The following is a 21,327-nucleotide window of genomic DNA, read 5'->3' as shown; positions in this document are numbered from 1 at the left end:
GGCTCTTCAGCGTCCCGAAGCTTCTTCACCCGCCGGAGGCGATGAAAAAGCAAAACCTGCACTTTTAGGTTGAAAACTCAAACTTTCTCCGCGTCAAACAGCAGTAAACAGCAGCAAATCCACCACCTGTACTTCTTTCCTGTGCGCCCACACTCGTTTCAGCCTTGTTCCAAGGCGCAGCCCTCCTGTCTGCCCTTAAACGCAAAAAACGCAAATTTGTGTCGCGATGGAAACTCCACTTCAGGTTGATTCTGCGCTCAGTCAGCCCTCAAACACTGCTCTGATACCATGTCAGAGTGCAGCGGTGCGGAAGCGTAGGACTGAGAGAGAGAGAACGCAGAGAGAGAAGGGAGAGAAAGAGACAGTGTACACTGAAGATCTGCTGTATAAAGAATGCTGAATACAAAGATATACACGGGCGCAGTGCACTGGACTGCGTGTCTCCACCTCGACGATGCGACCTGCTGTCCACCTCGAAGTTTGCTGCAGTCTGCACTGTCTGCTGTCTGAAATCTGCGAACAGAGACAGAGATCTGCACGGCACCGGTCTGTAATCTGCGACAGAGAATGAATGCCAGACTGCTGAAAACGTCAGCAATAAATAGGCAAAAATCTGCCTAGAATGGGGCGCCAAAATAGGGCGCAGCCAGATAAAAATCGGCTGCAGGCAGTCGGACTGCCACGTGGCAGTCCGACTGCACAGTCCGACTGTGCAGCTGGACTGTGCAGCTGCTGCCTGCCTGAAACCAGGCTATGATCTCTGACAAGATCTTCTCCGGCACTTTGACATCCTCTCTCGGGAGGACTTACGCCCCTGGCATATGGCAATTTCCTCCGCGTCTTTGTCATGATTTTGTAACTCTCTGGCCGTCTGCTTCTTGTAAAGAGTCAGTGTGTACACACGATGGGGTAGAGCTATCGTGTATCTTGTAATCATGTAAACTTTTTTGTAATTAATATTGGGGCCATGCACAAGTGTGTTGTGGAGAGAAAGCCTAAACAACACCTACAATTTACCCCAAAAGTGACCCCAAATGGTCAAAAACAGGCACTTTGAATCAATCTGATAGTTTTCATCAGATACTATCGGATGTGATCAGACGTGTCATATTGGACAGGACGGATCAGACGAGTTGACTCGCCATCATTTGTTGGACGTGGACAACTAGGCATGGGACTTTCCCAATCAAAACTATTAGTTCACCTTATCCCTGTTGTTCTTTAAAAAATAACTCGTGGAACATCGAGTAAACTTGGATATCTGGAGGTAAACCTAACTTCTAAGACACACTACTTATCTTCTGGGTTAGTAGAAGAAAGCATTTTATTGAAGATAATTTATAATACTTGCCATTAGTCGTTGAATTGGAGTTTTTTGGGGCTTCTAAGGTAGACCCAGGTACCCTCTTGGAGGTCTTAAGGAGTATGATTTTTAAATCATAAAAGAGAGCATGATTGTGGTCCGTTTTAATGCTTTCTCTTGCAATCTTGTGAATTTCTCATGCATATGGTGCAAAAAGCTGACCTTAGATTGCATTTTCACCCCCTTGAGCATGATGTCAAATGATGGTTTTGGCTCATAACAATACATCATTATAAACAAGCTATAAGTAGTAGTTGAATGCTTAGTATTGCTAGAAGATAAACTCAATCAGAGAAAGATAACTCTCCTAATGAGGTTGTCTATGGGAGATCCTTATTGATCTAATTTGTCCTCTCGATCTGTCCATGGGTTTCAGAGGAAGATTGTTGCCAAAAATGACCAGTGAACTTAGGATCATTGTCATTGACTATTTCTTGGGCAAATGGTAAGGTTTATACAATGCTCAACAAAGAGACTATCCAAGTCATGGCTTTAATGGTTGTTTTTGTTGAAATGAATTGAGGCATTTTTGTCGAATTCTCAAAAAACGACTACCCAAATCTCATCGTGATCTCAATTCATACATGATAATCCTACTATAAAATCCATAGAAATGGTACTCCACTTTTTATCAAGAATTTGTATAGGCTATAAGGTCCCCACTTGTTTGTGCCATTCAGCTTTATTAAGTTGATATTGCAAGCATTAACACTGTAAGATTCAACCAAAGTTTTGATTTGTAGACAATAAAAGTAGCGAGCAACCAAGGCCAAAGTCTTATGTACACCAAGTGCCTTGCGCTCAGTGCATCATGACTCTCATACAAAATCTTTTCGTGGATATTCTTGTCATCAGACAAGCACACTTTGCTATGTTCAAATATTAAATTATTATTGTTGAATACTTTTTCACCATCTTCCTCTTAGTAGCTAGTTTTTGGATGTTTAGACCACCATAGCTTCTTGAGCTACTAGGTCCATCTTGTACCAATCGGGACATCCTACCAAAGTGAGGATTGTTTTGACAAATGCCCCTTGAGAGAGAAAAAGAAATTAGTCAAAATTTTGAAGGGTTCCTTGCACTCGATGCATCATGAAATTTGGAAGAAAGACAATGCATTGACTTCAAAGGTTCAACTAAGTGCATGGGCAACCATGTTGATTGGACTCTTTTCACAATGGATGTCAAAGTCAAACTTGTGAGTTTACATAAGCTCTGCCCATCTTGCCTTACGGCTATAGAGATCAAGTTGATCATAGGGGTACTTTAATGAATGATGGTCAGTCTAAATAATGAATTGGGCACGTCATAAATAATGACACCAAACCTTAAGTGCATGGATGACAACTAACAATTCCTTCTCTTGAATGGTGTAATGTGTCTGATCATGGGTGAGCTTATGACTCTCAAATGTCACAAGTTGGCCGTCTTGATAAAGGACAATACTTACAGCATGATAACTTGCATCTATTTGGACCTAAAAGGATCTATTTGGATCAATACTTTGCTACATTAGCATGGTAGTAACCAAGGGTTCCAATATTTAGAAACATTGATCGAGCTCATTAGTCCAAAGAGCTGGTAGACTAATGTGCAATATGCTTCTTCTTGGTTTGGATATACTTAAGCAAACATATCAAGGTTTCACAATATGAGTATGGATCTTAATGAACTTCTGAAAGAAATGAGTGAAATGAAAAAAAGATTTCTCTTGCCTTATGGTCCTTAGAATAGACCAATTGAGTATTACTTGAATATTTTTGGATTGATTCGGATACCATTAATAAAGTTGACATGTTTGAGATATAACAGCTCTATGTGAAAAAGTTTGCACTTGAGAGTTTTGCAAACGAGCATTATCCTCTTCAGAGATGTAAGATGATACACAGATTGTTTGTCTGTTTTTCCAATGGCTTACTATAAATAATTATGTTGTTGAGGAAAAAAACTATCCCTTTTCTAAGATATAGAGAAAACAAATCATTCATCATTTGTAGAAAAGTAGTGGGAGCATTTGTTGATTCAAAAGGAAGGACCAAGAACTGATGTGTTTATATCATGTGCAAAACATAGTTTTTGGGACATCCTTACGAGTCATATGTATCTAATGGTATAGGGATCTATGATTGATCTTGATAAAGCAACACGCGCTGCAAAGTCAATTTATAAGATCATCCATCTGAGGTAACAAACGTTTATTCTTAATGGTCATTTTATTGAGATTTTTATAATGCACATGGAAGCACATCATGCCATCTTTCTTTTTTGTGAGAAGGATAGGCATGCCCCTCAAAGATTTACCATGTTCAATTAAGCTTTTTGGTAAGTTATTATGAAATTATGTAGCTATCTCGTCCTCCTCTTTAGGGTTAAGATTATATTGTTGCTGAGATGGAATGACTAATAGGCAATGTCTTGATTCCATGATCTAATGTATCATGAGACAACGAAAGTTTGTCAAGTATTTTAGATGAAAAGACATCAACAAATTCATGTAATATCAAATCCAGATACTTATTCACATTAGCATTATTATTAACCAAGGTAGTTTTATACGTTGAAATTCGGCACGTGAATATATACGGTATGGAACAAACTTAAAAATTGTAAGAAAAAAATATGTTGTTTCATACGTCCGTTAAAAAAATACATAGAAAATTATAAATAAAATCAGCATACATATATAAAACGTGCAACTTAAAGATAGATCATGAAGAGGCCTAGGCATTGCAGATGCATGAATGAAACTTGAAAGTGAGAGAGAGGGAGAGGGATAGAGAGGAAGAGGGAGAGGGATAGGGAGAGGAGAGGAGAGAGAGAGTGTGAGAAATGGAGAGGGAGAGGGATAGGAGGAAGAGAAGGCGAGGGAAAGGAAGAGGAAGAGGGGGAGGGAGAAGGAGAGAGAGAGTAGGACGATTGAAGAAGATAGTGGTTTGAAAGTTGAGCTCAAGAGAGGGGGATTGATGAAGATGGAGGCTGATTATAAGGGTTGAGGTGAGGGAGAAGAGAAAAGAAAGGAGTATGAAAGATGGAGTGTGAAAGAAGAGAAGTTTGAATGTGTAATAGGCAAAAAAAAGGGAAAAAATTTCAAAAAAATGCACATATGGACATTTTAAATGGCCTGTTTTTTTGTATTGTTCTAATGCATGCAAGTCGTACAGTACCATATGAAACATACCGTATGTACACGGAATGCAAGTGTGTTATCAGCATTATTATTGATGATTGAGATTTTTTCAATAAAACAAATATAGATAACATCTTGATTATGAAAACATTAACCGAATTCCAAGGCTGATATCATATGTATAGTAGATTCAATGATCTCGAATGGTGGACAATCCTCAATCATGTAAAACTGACCATCAAGTTCAAAAGAGACTACATGAGATTTATAGTCTATAGACAATGAGAAAGATTCATTAAAAAACCATGGCATGCCAAGAATAACATCCACTTCAAAGATCCAACCTCTATAAAAAAATACTCCTATAAAGATAACAAACATAATTTTATGACCTAGCATAGATTAATAAAGGAACTCAGAAGGGTTCGGGTAACTTAGAGACAACGAACACTAAGAGTCAACGAGCACTAAGGATGAATTAATGGATAATGAATAAATACAATGCTTGAAACCAACCTTTCTCCTCAGAGAGGGTGGTAATGACTTGATTAGTCCACAATTACAACAAGTATAAAATTCGCATAAACTGAAAATGCACACTTTACCACTTTAATCCTGGATAATGGATAGGTTATTGGCCCCGAAATTGGTGTTCCTTGTGGTATTTTTATTGCAAATGGATGGATTTTGCCCCTTGGTTTGCTTGGGGTGTGAGGATTGGCCTTCACCTTGGTCCTTGGAAGACAAATTAAGCCTTAAATTTAATATGGGTTGGCTGGCCTCTTGAACTTTCGTGAAATTCTTTAATTTCAGTTGCTAGAATTCACGTCTTAGGCCCTTCAATTTTGAGCACACATCTTGAGGTGGCTGTTAAGTCCTATTTTTAGTCGTAATATAGGGTTTATAGTAGAGATTTTCCAATATCTCCATCTTTGATGATTCAAATGGTTGGATTTTGTTGAGATAACTTGAGAGAGAGCTGTAGGATGAGAGAGAATGCTGTAGAGAGAAGTTTTAGAGTTTTATTGTAAGAAAGGTTGAAAAATTATTGCTATTTTTCTCAAATAGCCATGGAAGATGTCAGCTACAGCTTAGGACCACCATAAAGGCTGCTTGCCCCTCCTGTATGTTGTCACTTGCACTAGAAGGACCTTGGGTTGGTGTCACTTGCACTTGGGGGGCTCCAAATTGCTATCACTTGCTATAGGAACAGTCCTTGGTGGTTGCAAATCACATCAACAACATCTCCTTGCTCTCTAACAGCCTCCTTCTCTCTAACAATGGTTGGAATAGAGACTTTCACCAGCCCCTAAAAACGTCTTTTCCACTTGAACGGGCAAGTTTTGCTAAGTGGGTGCCTTCTAATCCCATTTTTCAGTATTTTCCAGTTGAGTAAATTACTTTTCAGAATATTAAATTTAAAAATCAATTTAATAATTATTCTATTGCTAAAAAGAAATTCCACCAGCCAATAATTGATTTGGCTAGGCCAATTTGTCTTCCAAGTATCCTTGAGCAGTTATTAGCCCTTAGACGAGCATTGATTAAGTAATTAATGCCTAGTCTTTAAGGTAACCACTGACATTAGTGGCCAATAAATTGGTCTAGGCCAAAATCTGACACTGAGTACTACCTAGTATCTATTAGACATATCTCAGTACACCTTTTGCCTTTAGCATCCAATGATATTTCGGGGTCGGGTCCCACATATGCAAATCACATTAGCACATTTGATTAGCATTTTAATTAAATGCTAAGCCAAGCAGTAAAATTTCATGTCCTTGTGACAATGCTCATTGCAGCAAACACACTATGCAAAGTGAAAACTAACCCTTGAACTCTTGTGTCTCTAGGATTGGGGCCGGGTAGTGTGCTGGGTTCAGACATATCCCAAAAACGCAGTATATAGCTGCTGAGGGCAGCAAACATAGACTTGGGAGTGTTTGGATCAGTGTCGGATGAAGTTGGACAGCATGTGCCACGAATAGTAGGCAGCAGGCTAGAAAAGTGTCAGAAGATGCAAGTGACAACAGCTGAATGAAAACGCAACAGATTTGATGATGTGGCAGGCTGTACAGCAGGGCTGGACAGTAAATGGAGAAGTGCTAGAAGATGCAAGGGACAGCAGCTGAATGAAAGGCAGCAGATTTGATGATGTGGCAGGCTGTACAGCAGGGCTGGACAGTAAATGCAGATGTTGATGATGATGTTAGCACCCAACAATAGTTGCACAGTCTAGAACGCAGGTTAGAACAAGTAAATCAGCACCAAATGCAATTTGATGTGGAAAGCAGACTGCAAACTGTCGCTAGCAGTAGGAGACAATCTAGATGTAGGTGCCAGCTGGTAGACAGCAATAAATAACATCTTGAACTGAGATATCCTCCATGGATGGGGCGTGGACATCAGAGATATGCACTAGCAATCTGCCAACTAGGATATGGTTGAGTGGTGGGTAGCCTGTCTATTTATAGAAGTGCGGATTCTCCAAAATTAGGGTTTGGCTTATGGGACATAGACACTCTCTAGGAATGTGCATCGTTTAATGAGACTTTGATAGTAATTGAGTTTTGGGTTAATAAAGAGCTAATTAGGTTATAATGCATTTTTTAGCTCAACAACTTTGGCACCATCTGATCCCAATGATCCATTGCCAAGCCCTCTGCATATTGGACGTGATACTTATGGTTAGTGGGTGTCGTCATAGTTGCACTAGTATCATGTACGGAAGGGTTGATACTATTTTGCATTATTGGTACCACACCATATGCTTAGTACCTTAATCGAATGATCCTCACTATGAGTCGCCTTGCATTTCCATACCAATAAATCGTCCACCTAGGATCCTTGCATTGAAGATATGATACAAGCAGTATGTAGGACCGGAAGATGAATGGATATCAAACTCATCTTTGTGCTACAAACCCAAATGGGCTCACCCTTGAGCATAGGAGCAAGTGGCGATTTGGGTCACAACCATGTCCGAAGAGTTGTTGTCCCATACCATTGAGCCATACCATTCTAGTGTCAGGATGCTATGGCTTATAGGCCAATAGTCCAAGAGTGGTGAACACACAAGAATGTGCATAATAGGGCCTTGAGACTTGTAAATAGGACTTGGATGATCCTAGTACATTCGCAAGGATATCCACAAAAATATTATTATCAATAGAGTGTCATGACGCTTTGAGTATGTTACACTTTGCATAGATTGAGCTTTGGCCTTGGTTGCTTGTTACTTTTATTGGTCATGTATGAAGACATTGGTTGAGTCTTACATGGGTGAGTGCTTGTTGTGTCAACCTAATAACATAATAAAAATCTTGCTTCTAGACCTCATCAGGCAGTTAGTGGTCTCAAACAATCTTCATGGGCTTGCTATAAAAAATGAGCGGGAATGTTACATCCTTTACAAATTCCCATTAAGAAATGGAGTGCATTTCTATGGATTTATAGGTGTTACCTCATATGATTGAGATCACGGTGAATCTTAGTCACAATTGATTGATGAGTATTTGTATAAACTTTATGGCCTACTAAAATCGGCCTTTTGAAGCCCAAAGGGCAATAGATCACGTTGTATCAAATACTTAGTAAAAATCCACACACAATTGGAGCTAGAGTGCTCTTGTACCACACATGACACTTGTTGGCCTCAAAGTGCGGTGCCTCTTTTGGTATTTCTTTAGATTACTGATATATGCTTGAAATTGGTTACAAATGGCTGTGTTTTAGCAATTTTTGGCAACACAACTGATCCATGGTCACACAATGACCTTGTCACCTTGAATGTTGGTCTCCAACAAATTGCAGAGTATTCAAAAATGGGAATGAATGCTTCAGCCTGCCAAACCCTAAAAATTAGAGCTAGCATTTGAACCCAATTTCATGGAGCATTCGCCTAGGCAATTGTCTTTCATAGTTTTCATATGACCCCACACTATTCCTCTTGCAGAGGGATTTCTTGCCATAAAACTACTAGAATGTCACTTTCTTTGTGACAAAGGTGCCAAGAAAGCAAACTAGGCTTGAGATCTCAAAGGAGAAGAAAGGATCTCAGCCCATAGTGCTGTAATACCCTATTTTCTTTCTTAGAAAATGGGCCTATGTGCCCATGAGTGACATCGACAAGGGCAAGCGAGGGGTACCTTGAGTCATAGTTACACCGAATGGAGGGAACATGGGCTTGGAATGGTGGAGCGCTGTTGATGGTCAGGAACAAGGAATGCATTCCAAGAGAGGGGAACATTCCAATCCTGGCTCCCAACAGTCATTTTCTAGTTGGAACATTCCAGTCCCATTCCCCTTGCACGGACCGGGTTGGCAAGGGCCATGCATTTTCCACTCACACTCCTTTTTGATACTTGTACCCTGATTTTCCTGCAGGATCTCTCTCTCTCTCTCTCTCTCTCTCTCTCAAAATACTTTTTGTTACTAGTGCAATGTGGTCTTTAGAGTGATGCTTTTGTAGTTTCTTTGAGTACTTTTCAAGTGAAAAATTTGCAAATTTGGCTATTTTTAATTTTCCTATCCCACTCCATTCGCAGAATGGGGCCTCCTGTACAAACTTGCAATATTAATTCCAATACCTGTCTGCTGATGTTATGCCCTTTCTGTGAGGTTATGTAGAAACCAATGATATACCTTTTTATTTAAGGACCTTCTGATTCGAAGTCATTTCTAATGTTGGCTTGTAACTATGTTGACTGTGCACAGGTATTTTGCAAGGAACACTTCTACAGGAGATTACCAGATCTGGATGATAGTGTTGCAGAAAAGATTCTCAAAGACTGTAGCACCATTGATGAGGTAAATAATGTACATTTCTGGTAAGATTCTGTATGAAATGCTGCCATGATGGATGTTCCTTTGCCAGTTAAAGTCCTCATTGCTACTCACGTCATGGTTTAGAGCATTGTGGATAGCATGGGGCAGTGTTTGCAGCATGGGTGACTGAGTGAGTGTGTGTGTGTGTGTTTGGGTCTTGAGGTGTTTCGTTTACTTATTTGAATGCCTCTCCCTTCACTTATTTGGAGTTTACTTTGGGAGTCTTTGTTTTGATGCTACTCTCCTCACCATGTGTTCACATTTTCCTTGGTGCTTTTTGATGAGTGTTATGTCTATACTGAACATAATACTTAAAAGTTGTACATTTATATGATTCATTCAACTCATTTCACAGAAAAAAGTTTGTTACACTGAGATAATGAGGAGTGCTTACACAAAAAAGAGTGCGAATGGGCACATTGAACATCACCTTCTTGTATATTCTTGTAATATAAATCATTGAACTTGTTTTGACATAGTCATAAGTGACGGGGACATAATGGGGACGTCCAAAAGTAGGGGATGGGTGACCCAGACAGCATTAAAAGAATCAAAATATACTTAAAAGATTAACAAATTTTTAACCTTTAACTTTTAAATTCAGAAAGTGCTTCATCAAAGTAACATATAAAGGTGTAATTTCAGCAACTGTAGCCAATCTTGGAACCAGCTTCTTGCAAAGTGCAAAGAACTATGTCCAAGAACTAGTGGACTAGGCTAGAACACTCAAAAGCCGCCGAATGAACATCAGCTCTCAAAGCGCAAAGAAACAGTCTCTGATCTGGATAGAAAAGGCCCTGCCAGCCTTGAAAGGGACCGTGGAAGGGACTATTGAAGAAGAGCAGGACAAAGAGGAAGAGGATAAGGATTATGGAGATGATGACAGAAGTGACAAGGGGAAAGATGATGATGATGTTCCTGTCAGAACTACCATCCTGGATTCGTCACAAACAGGCATCTCGTCAGATTTTGCATCCCTGTTCCGTTTGTTACTGTGTGACAGATGCTAACTGATGTCACTTTTGTAAGTGGCGCGTCCTGTCACGGATCCGTTACAGGGATAGCATCCCAGCAGCCCAAGGGTCCCGCCCGTCACTTGTGACTATGTGTTTCAGAAACAAAAGTGTGTTAATTGAGATAATGTGCAGTGTTCTGACAAGAAAGAGGGTATATGTTCACACCAAGCATCACCTTCTTTGTAGATTGTCCTAAACTAATTAAGTAGTTTTAACCAAAAAAGGGTGCATGTTTGTGTGAATACTCTTATATGATTTAGATCTCTATGGATGTGTTCTACCAATATTACTGTTCTTTTGGGGAAAGATGCTGTTACGAATTCTTTTCTGATGGTATATCTATGAGATAATGAACAGTGGTTTAAGGGAAAACAGAAAAGTATATTAACGGGATAATGTGTATTGGCTTCACAAAAGATGTATGTACATACGTGCATGTGTGCTATGGTCACACAAAAAATCTGTGCGTGTGTTTGTCTTTTTATCCCTTTGATCCCTCTTACAATGGACTACATGTTGATAGGTAAGAAAAGCCTTGCTCAAAAAGCACATGGATGAATTTGAGCAGCAGAAATTACAGGCAACACAAGTACTGATCATGGAGGAATTAGCTAAGGTGGCAGAATCGTCTTCTCACTTGCAACAAAATTGATGCTTTTTAAAACATGCATAATGCGCAAATTTGTTGCTGCTGCAGGTGTTACTGCTCTACTGAAATATTGCATCTGAATTTTTAAGGTGGCTGAGATAGAGGTGCCTAATTCATTGTTAGAGGAGCAAGGCCGGAATTTGTATGCTGCTAAGCTACTTGAGCTGCAGGTAAAAGTTAACATTTAAATACTACGATTTTGTACAGCACTCTGTACTTGGTTTTTTGACAAGCTTAAAGGACTGACAATGGCTTTTTCACAGGCTAAGTATAACTTCGAGAAAGATCAGCTAGCGGGTTTATCAAGTGAGCAAATGGTTGCCAATTATCTAGTGTCTCAGAGGCAAAAGATAGCAGATTCTGTTAAGCAAATTCTAGCTGTTGCAGAGATTTTCAAGCTCGAGGGTTTGAAGGTTCTCTCTTTGTCAGTTTCTTTAATGTTTTCTGTTCAACTTGTTCATACCTTGTTGTAGAGGTCTATGCTAAATCTTTTACAATTCTAAGGAGTTAGTCATAGTTGCAGGAGTTTGGGGATTGGGGAAACGGAAACGCGCTTCGGAGTTGAAAAATCTGTTTCGCCTTTGATCTGAAGATATAAGCGTGTGAGAGAGTGTGTTTGTGTGCATGTGAGTGTAGTTGTAGTATATTGTATACTACTTTAGCCTTTACATAATTAGCTGCTTACATTGCCAGCAAACCCATTACACTCACTATTTTGTAGCTACTGGTTGCTAGTAGGTTGCAGGAGTTAAAAGAGTTAGTACAATATTCATAGTTATGCAAATCTTAATTTACTCCATGCATCCTTTCACTATACATGACTTTAATGACAGAAAGAAGCATGCAAACACATGCACTAAAAATAGAATTTGAAGGTTACAAATGAAAGTTGAAACTAAAACACATTGCTTGTTGGCAAAAAAAAAACAAAACAAAACCAAAATAACTTGAAAGCCCCTGAGCTAAGGAAAAGCTAGTGGCGGTAGCCATTGGTATAGGATAAGCAATTTGCTATGATACATTTCAAATTTCAAATATTTCCATTTGGCATGAAGTGGTAAGATATTTCGACTGGCTTCCATCTCATCAAATGGCAAGTTTGATAGCTTCCAGGTAGATGATGGGGGACTCTGAATAGACGGGGTCCAATTGACATTATTTTTTGCACCACCCTTTTAAGCCATTCACTTGGTTCACCTTCAGATAAGTATAGAGGGTGTAGCTTTAGTATGATAACCTGTACCACAATGATGATCATAGAGAGACTATTGTACATGTTTAGACCAGGGACTTGAATGAGAGCCATTAGGAGGACACTCAGAGAGGCAGCCTTGAGGAGAGAGGGTTTGTTGGGGAGGGGGAAAGAGAGGCAAGCTAGAGCCTCATTGGCAACATTTCAAAGAGAGGAGAGATGTCCAAGATAGAAACAGGTCATAGGTGGTAGAGAGGATGCATGCTACCAAAGCAGAGGTAGATGCGATGAAGAGAGATGTCCAAGATACAAACATATGGTAGAGAGGATGCATGCTACCAAAGCAGAGATAGGTGTGATGAAGGAAGCCAGATGGGAGAATACTTATCATGTGAGGGTTTCCTTGGGATGCAGAGAGAAGATAGGGTGAATGGAGACTTCCTATGCACTACGGGACTCGTGGCAGGCTCTCTAGAAAGTGAGTGAGGAGCCTCAGGAGAGCACATGGATCCATAGTTCAAATCCCATAGAAGGTTAGAGAGGTAGTTATATATTATTACATGGGACTCTTAGGATCCATCACTAGACCCCCGGATATGGGATATTGACACAAAGAGACTTTGGTAGAGCACTAGGGGGGTGGTTATGAAGAGATGAGTAGATACTTTGGTTTCTTTAGTAAAGGAGGTATTAAGGTGCTTCAATTTTAGCCACACATTAATCACAATTTAGTGGCTGAATGATTTGGCTTTCACGCAACCCTAGATTTTAGCAGATCACATGGATCCATAGCTGAAATCCCATAGGAGGTTAGACAGGCAGTTATAGATTATTACATGGCACTATTGGGATCCATCAGTAGACCCCCGGATATGTGATAGACAGAGACACAATTTGGTAGAGCACTAGGGGGGTGGTTACCAAGAGCATGAGTAGATACTTGATGGTTCCTTTAATAAAAGAGGTATTAAGGTGCCTCAGTTTTAGCCACATATTAATCACAATTAAGTTGCTGAATGATTTAGCTTTCATGCAACCTTTAAAAGGATGAGTAATTTAATTTAAACTATTTTACCAAAAAGAAGTTTTTTGGTAGGACAACAAGCTCAAAAAGTCATGGGCAGGCTATATATCATCCCTCTTATTGAAGATTTTCTCACTGTTGCCATTGCCTACATGATCATCATCTTTAGTTCTCATTGCCCTACCTAATCTGGTGTTCCCCTGTTCGCTTGCTCATGGCACAAGAATTGCAGCCTGCACAAGTGCATCCACAGTTGGAATTCACTCCCCTGGTTGCCCACACTGCTGTCCAGGCTCCCCATTGCACATGTTGCTGATCTCCCATGGAGGTCCACATTGCTGTATTTTTAACACCCAAGAGGACTGCTACAACCTCTGGCTTGAATGTAACCTGGCACATGAAACAGCCAGGAGCAGCTGTGTTTTGGGCTGTTCCGGAGCTAGCTGATGGACTCTCCCTCGTGCAGCCTTTATTTTGATTGCCAAGAGAGAGTGGTTTGTGTGGACAGCACTCTGCTCCTTGACCTTCCATTGCATCTCACACCTCTTTTACTTAGTTTGTTCAATGGGTTCATTTCTTCATTCCCATTCCATCAAAGAGTTCATTTGTCTGTATATGTCTAATCTGCAAGCCCTAGCATTCTCACATTGTATTAGCACCTGGTGCTGTATTTGAGCTTGCATCGATTCTGAATTGGTGAGTTGTACAGAGTGCACAGACACACATATGCAGACACAGTCTCTTCATGGTTGCAGGGACATTTTCTTGGTATGCAGGGACATTTGAACCAAGTTCTTTAATATTTTAGAAGCAAGATTTCTTGATCTTGATCATTGTTTTGGATTAAACCGTATGTAGTATCAGAGCCATAGTCAACTGGCAGTCATTTGTGGACTTGAGGATTGTGGGGACAGTAGCTTCTTTTCGTCCCATGTCCCATTCCATGTGACTAGATAGTCATAAGTGCTGGCAATTCCTCCCTGTCCCTTGTCCCCATACTGTTTGATGTCAGCTGTGGCTATGCTTGGAACTATGTTGGTACGATTTCCTGTGAGGTAGTGAAAACACAGGACAAATAGAACTTACAAGAACTGGGTTTGGGCAATATCATCACTCTGAAAACTCTCCCCAGTCCAGGAAAATGTCAAATCTTTTAAGTATAGTTGTATGCAAGGAAATCTAAGGAGGTTTGTGTGCCCGGGAAACATGGTGGGGTGTATTCAGAAATTGCTAACACCAGTATATAATTTGTGGGAATGTGGCTGAAGAGGGTTGAAGAAAAGTTATTTTTGGCCTGCTTACTTGTATGTTCTGCTTGTTACACCGCAATGCTGAGTGTCCAGATATTGTGATGCAGTACTCAGATGAAGAATTGAAGAAGGAAGTGGAGAATGCAGAGGAAGAATTCAAGCGTTTCAACCAGGAGTATGACAAGAATCGAGTTGTGGAACAGGCAAAGCATCCAGCTAACATGTGTAAAATCGACTGCTCTATTATATAGAACTTGTAATGTCCCTAACAATGTGATATTAAATGTACAGGCAAAGGAATTATTAGAGGGCTCAAAGGTCATAGAATTTCTCATGGAACACTCTGATATCACATATGTCAAGACAAACTCGTGAAAGAGAGAGCATAAGGGACGATATTTATTTTCTGCGGTCATGAACTTTCAACAGGTAAACCTTGTATTTTTGTGCATTCATGCCCTTCCTTTCCAACCTTATGTTAACTAGCTGTACGCTTTCTGACTTGCAGGTTTGACATCTGAACAAGAAAAGATTATATCAAGCTGTGGTACGCAACCCAGATCAGTTATTGAGTATGATTATACGCCAACGACTTCCTTAGTAGTTCATAATGCAATGTTGCCTGTGGAGCACTTATTGATACTGCATTCTGTCTGTGTGACTTTTGAAAAGAGAGAAGTTTATTATTATTATTATTATTCTGTTTTGGGCGGAGGGGTGGTGTTTTGGGAATCCTGCTGAGTGCACCCATTACTATGGGATGCTTTGACTACCAACTGTAGAATGTTTTCTACAAATGGCTTTTCAAACTGCAATCAGTTTGCAATTGTCATTGTTAAAGGATAAGGCACTTTCTCTGTCAATAAGTTAATAGATGATTTTTATCAGGAAAGCAGGCAGACACTGAGCTACTGGGCTCCTGTATGATCAGCGTGTTGAAGGCTTGTCTGTGACTTCTTTTTGTGATTTTGACCAGGGGACTGCACCCTAGTACAAACCTAAGTATGGTAATGGAGGGGTGAAAGGTTGCCATAACAGGATTTCTAGCAGGGGGGAATGTATATATTGGAATTGAGACCTCCAAGGATCTATATTTATATAAAACAAGTAGTGGAAGGGTATCTGCACATTTCGTTGTAGATCAGTAGAAGCATGATATTTGATAACCTTTATGAAGAACGTGGAGTTCAATGAAACAATGAAGTCTACTAGTCTGTATGCATTGAGTTCAGAGGAAGACTAACCAGAACCATCCTCTGAGTATAATGTGCCTTAAAATCATGGATCAGATTAAGTATTGGGCAATGCATGCATGGATTCTTTTATTGGGGTAAAGTATTGGCCTCATGCATAATTAAAGTTTTCAAAGATGACCATGCTGTTCATTGGATATAGAGCTGCTCTTCATCTACCTTGAACTGTGGAATAGCATGGTCCTTTTGACTTCAATTTGGTCTCTAAACCAGGCCGTAAGAGGTTGCAGTGTGGCAACAGAATTAGAATAGCTTTCTGATCTGAAGGGCAGTATGTAAGCGTTCACTTTGCACTGATTATGAGCTCACAATGTCGGATGGTGATGGGTAACCTTTGGATATGATGAAGCTGTACCATATTGTGGATGCTTTTCATCCTGACAGATCCAGGGTAACAACGGTTTAATGAACTGTGGCTCACAAACTGTATAGAAGGCTGGAATTCTCAATGGAAGTACCATTGATTTCCCAGAAAAGATACTTAACTCAGTTGAATGCTGTAGGGCTGGTAACTTGCACAGATGGGCATTAAAGAAAATCACAATAGAAGGGTGCACGAAATGGAAAGGGTATGGGTCAGTGCTCATATGTGTGCATTTAATGTGAAGCTTCCCACTTGAGGGGCAGGGGAAGAAAAGCCTTTTGGTTTTCCCTCATATTCTCTCAATTACATCAAATGTTTGATAGCAAAGGTGGAAGAATGTTAGATTGGATGTTTGAAATCAACTTGTTTGCTCTGGGATACAAGCAAACCTGGCCCGACTAAGATATGTTTTCAAGCCTTTGGTGTGCATCCCTTGTTTTATGAGTAGAGATGCGGGATGTTTGAAGGTCACTGTTTTAGTTGTGGGCAGCTAGGTCATTCTATATCTGAATGTACTCATGATCCTCGAGGATACACAACATCATATGAATCTAGAGGTTGAGATGCATATGCAAGAGCAGGAGCCTCAAACTTTGTCTTAGAAACAACAGGTATCTCCTCTTGCAGCTATTGGGCAAACTGAAAATAAGGATTTGTATGATGCCAGGCTTATGGATGAGCCTCATCCTTCTAATCACGTAAGGAAGCTCCTTGGGTGACTGTGGTAAAGTGTCATGCTTGCCAGGAATCTTGTTCGTTTCTTGTGCATGCATCCCCACCTAATGTTACTCAAATGTAGGAAAGGGGCACATGATTTTATTCTGGGCTCCAATTGTTTCATATGCTCGAAATAGGTGTGGTTGATAAAAGTTCTTTTGATTCTGCCTCGCAATTTGATGCTTGGGGAAGATTGCTTCCATCAAGGATGCTTTTTGTACTCAGCAGCAGCAATATCCTTCTTGGGCATCGATTGCTGGTTTGTAGAGGGATGATCTTGTGGATGTCATTCACAGCAACATGGATAGGTTCCAGGCACTGCAGATGCCAAGGGAAAAACACTGCAGCAATAGTTTTCTCTTGCTTGTTTATTTTAGGATAGCATTATGGGATGACAAGGGTGTCTCATCTGGGAGCGAGCAATATAAATTGCGGAAGATTGTTTTTGCTTGAAACTGGGATATTTTGTGTGCAGTGGAACAAAGGCAACACTCAATGGCATGCTAGAGGCAGGTTTATGAGTGTAAAAATCATGTATGAGGGTGAGGCTTTGTGGTTAGTAGGGGTGCATGCAATATCCTCATGGTATTAGGAGAGTGAAAAGTGAAAAATACTACCTAATGTGCAATGAGTGTGTGCCTCATCATCTAGGCAAGCCATGAGTGTATACAAGTATGTCCATTTGGGGATGTGAGACTATATGTGTGTGAGGCACAACAATGCCATGTAGATCTGATTCCATCTAGTGAGGTTGGGGGGGATGTAAAATGCGATATCAAAGGTGGGGGGTTTCTGGATTAGGATCCTGAGTATCTCTTGGGTACAAGAGGCGGTGTAGCGGGCCAAGTACATCTCATGGTGCTCTTGAATCTAGGTGACCTCTTTTGGTGTGAGTAGGGCCGCCTTTGGCTAAAGGTACTAGGTCGTCATGCAACTCTAATATCTTGTGTCCTTCGTAAGGATACTCCTCTCGGTCTCACGGTCTGTATGTCTTTATGTCCTTGGACTAGTGCTGCCTCTTGATAAAACTCTATTAGGGATATTTGTTGTACTTTGTACTGTGTACCTGCCACTAATAGGGATGCTCCGACTCTACAGATCTTCAATATATAGCAGCCTAGATATCTCTAATCTATTTTGCTCACCATCAACTAAATGGTGTGCTGCCCTTGGAGCAATGTGTGACATCTCTCTCATGTTTGGCCATATGCACTACATTTGCAGAAGAAATGCTCCTCCATCTCAACCTCCTCTCGGCATAGTCTACATATCCTCTCATCCTTGGGGACTCTATGAGGCTCTACATCTATATCTTTAGCTGGGGTAATGAAACTATGAGCTGGCCTATGGCAACTCGCATGGCTTGTGGCATGTAACAATCCAGGTACAAGGGTTTGATGATGAATCCATCCTCGCTAAGGCTCATGAAAAGATCTTTATAGTATTGCATCTTCATGGGACGGGGTCAGGGGTTGCCACCCAAGTCCTGTATGTGTGCCTCTTGCATAAGTCCTGGTTGATGATCACATTCCTCTTTGGTTGTAAGAGCTGGACAAAAGGTGAGTCGGGGTCTTGCTCACACACACACACACACACACACACACACACACACACACACACAGGAATTAAAAAACATCAGATACACATTCAAGGTTACTACAACAACTCCTACCCTTCTCTGTAATCAAGGGCCTCACACGATCAACAAATCGAAGCCTGTCCAATGCTCTCTATGTTAAACTTGTCAGGTGTCATGCTCTGCACTCTTTAAATAAAATTGATATTTTGAAAGAGAGCTCCATGGGTTGTGCAACAAACTTGGCTCTAAGAATCTCATGTGGTACTGAGGGTTTGTTGCTTGTTATCCATGATAGGAAAATAATTTGGGGCCTCTCTATATGTGCATATCCTTTGGTAAACTTGGTCATATGTCACCTGTGCCATGGAAAAACGACCTAACGTGGTAGTAAAAGTGACTCCCCAGTAAACATATGAGCTCACCACCTCCATTGGCTGGCCATCTAGGGTGAAAGATGATCTCTTGGGAATCTGAGCTGATGTGGAAAATGAGGACCTTGGTTTTCCCAAGGTTCACTGTCAATCCTCTATCTAGGTAGAAACTCCTAGGGTCAAGAGGACTTGTAGTAGTTTGTCCCTTGGCAATGTATCAAAGGCTTTGTAGAATTTTACAAAGTAATAGTAGAGTGTTTGTCTCCTAGGCCTGGCTTGCTAAATCATACACGGCATAGAGAAAAGGTGATCCACTGTGGAGAAGCTAGAGAGAGAGAGAGAGAGAGAGAGGTGCCAAATTTTACGAAAAAAAAAGAGAGGCGCCAAATGAAGACCTTCTTCTTGCATCTAAGCTCTCCAAGCATCAGATTTTTCTTTTGTCAAACATTCGTGGAAACCTCTCGCCATCAACTCCTTTCTTGTCAGGTGGCCAAGAAGGTTTGGTCATTGCTATCAGCCATTTGGTCATGATTGGTTGGGCTATTGATGTGCCTGGAAGAGTGGGCCTTTGGACATCCCAAGTTGGGGGATGCTGTGCAAACTGATATGAAAGTGCTTTTTCTTGTGCTATGCTTCTGAGGTTGTTGGCACATATGGACTATGAGGAATGCCTTCATCTTTCATTCTTCATGAGTGCAGAGTTGCATAGCCCACTTGGCAGCTCAACATGATTGAGATGGCAGATATCCTCCCTAGACAGGATTTGGTTTCTAGGCATGCTGTAGTTTCTCTAGCCCCCCTGCAGGCCACCTAGTTCTTTTGTACTTTTGATCATCATTCTATCTTTGTACTCTTGGATATGCTGTACTTTTGAGATTTTGGACGATGGCCTAGAGCCATCTTGCATCTTGTAGTGTTGTAATCTTGGTACCTTTTTTTTGTAATCAATACAATTACCTATTACGAAAAAAAAAGAGAGCACGCAGGCATCTTCGTGCTTGGTACCATCCCTCTTGTGAACCGTCAGACACTTGAGGTTGTGCAGACCTGGGGACTGCGGTCCTGCACCTTTGATATACAGCATGCTGCCCTGTTTTTGCATATGGTGGGGGGGGGAGAGAGGGGGGCGGGGGGGAGGGAGGGAGGATGACACCATACTCCTAAGTTTTGCATATGTGCCTGTCTGTCCTGCGATTTCTGCTCCAGCAAGTGTCATCCATGGAGTTTGCTGCCTAGGGTTTCTCCTGTGCCCCTGTGTGCCTTGCATCAGCAGTTGCCTCTGCCTTGTGACTTTTGCTCCAACATCTTCAGCCATCTGGGAGCTGCCGTTGACCGTCCTGCTCCCTGTTCATGACCTGTGTAGGGACCTACCCTGCCTCTCTGTTTTTCGTCCTGCTTCCTGAGCAGGCTGCCCTACTGTCCTGCCCTTTGTGCAGACTGTCCTACCTATGGTTGGGTGTTTATATTCCTGCACAGCCTGTTACTCTTCCTGGCTTTGCTTGTTGTGTGTCGGGGTAAACCAGCCTATGGAAACAGAGGGAGAATGACCTGATGGGCCTGCCCATTCATGGAAGGCCTAGATCAGGCTGCCATGGATCCATTGCTTGAAGCCCCAGGTCCAGCTATGGAAATGGAGTGATTCTCCACTTTGCTCAAATGTTGAAGATGGAGATGGCAGCTCCAAGCTCAGTACACAAAGTGACTAATTGAGAGAGTGTAGACTTAGCTCGACACATAATTCATTCACTAGTGCGTAAGACAAGTACAAAGTACAACCCTTAGACCTAAGGGTTGTGTAAGTGCCTTAAGGTGCTTTCACACTTGAAAGTGCAGTAAGTGATCGAACTATGTAACATAAACACACAAATAGAGAATAACGTAATTGGGGGAAAAAACCTTTCTTACGGAGAGTAATAAGTGCCCGGGTGTCCTACTGTGGATCACCGACACTCCTATGTGAGTGTAGGGTGAGTCAAACCCAGCAAACCCTCCTGGAGTGAAAAGCGATCAGCATACTAGAATCATCCACCAAAGGAGATTAAATTTAATTAAAGCATTGCGAAATACTTCAAATTTGTCACGAGGAAGAGCTTTGGTGAAGATGATTGCCACATTGTTGTTGGTAGGACAGTAGATAAGGTTGATATCCCTTGCACGTAGCCTCTCTCTAACAAATTGATAGTGTATCTTTGTGTGTTTCGTGTGTGTATGAAACACTAGGTTCTGTGTCTCTGCAATGGCACTCTAACTATCAGTAAACAAAGGAGTAGGCTCCGTGATAGATACATCAAGATCAGACAACAAACATCTCAGTCATACAGATTCAACTGTAGTAGTGAAAGCTGCCTTGTATTTAGCTTCACAAGATGATATGGCAATAGTGGATTGTTCCTTGCTAAGCCATGAAATGCAAGATGAGCCAAGAAAGAAACAGTTTTCACTTTTAGAGTGATTGAATCAAAATCACAAACCCAATTGGAATCACTGTAAGCATGTAACTGTAGTGGCTCCCCCTTGGCATAAAGCAATCTAAGAGTCTTGGTGCCCTGTAAGTAACGAAAAACACGCTTCACAGCTTGCCAATGTGACATGCGT

At 41.0% G+C, this 21,327-nt stretch overlaps 1 protein-coding gene across 7 annotated transcripts in view; it reads left to right on the top strand.

Annotated features, from left to right (window-relative positions):
- Positions 1 to 21,327, top strand: part of LOC148027368 (trigger factor type chaperone family protein) — a 91,875-nt gene that overhangs the window by 51,532 nt on the left and 19,016 nt on the right. For 4 of the 7 annotated variants that reach the window (XM_087691939.1, XM_087691937.1, XM_087691938.1 and 1 more), the window contains exons 8-14: positions 9,207 to 9,299; positions 10,857 to 10,949; positions 11,072 to 11,152; positions 11,246 to 11,395; positions 14,556 to 14,651; positions 14,740 to 14,877; positions 14,957 to 15,020. In XM_087691939.1, coding sequence (XP_087548065.1) covers positions 9,207 to 9,299; positions 10,857 to 10,949; positions 11,072 to 11,152; positions 11,246 to 11,395; positions 14,556 to 14,651; positions 14,740 to 14,823 — 597 coding nt within the window. In that variant the 3' untranslated portion in view covers positions 14,824 to 14,877; positions 14,957 to 15,020. The remainder of the gene's footprint in view (positions 1 to 9,206; positions 9,300 to 10,856; positions 10,950 to 11,071; positions 11,153 to 11,245; positions 11,396 to 14,555; positions 14,652 to 14,739; positions 14,878 to 14,956; positions 15,021 to 21,327) is intronic. The other 3 variants (XM_087691942.1, XM_087691941.1, XM_087691940.1) reach the window with 1 other exon arrangement.

The sequence above is a fragment of the Lygodium microphyllum genome, chromosome 13 (genome assembly GCF_053477565.2).
Source record: "Lygodium microphyllum isolate KBCC chromosome 13, Lygodium_microphyllum_v1.1.10, whole genome shotgun sequence".
Lineage (NCBI taxonomy): Eukaryota > Viridiplantae > Streptophyta > Polypodiopsida > Schizaeales > Lygodiaceae > Lygodium > Lygodium microphyllum.
Note: the sequence above shows the minus strand (reverse complement) of the source record. Positions and strands in the feature narration are given on the sequence as shown.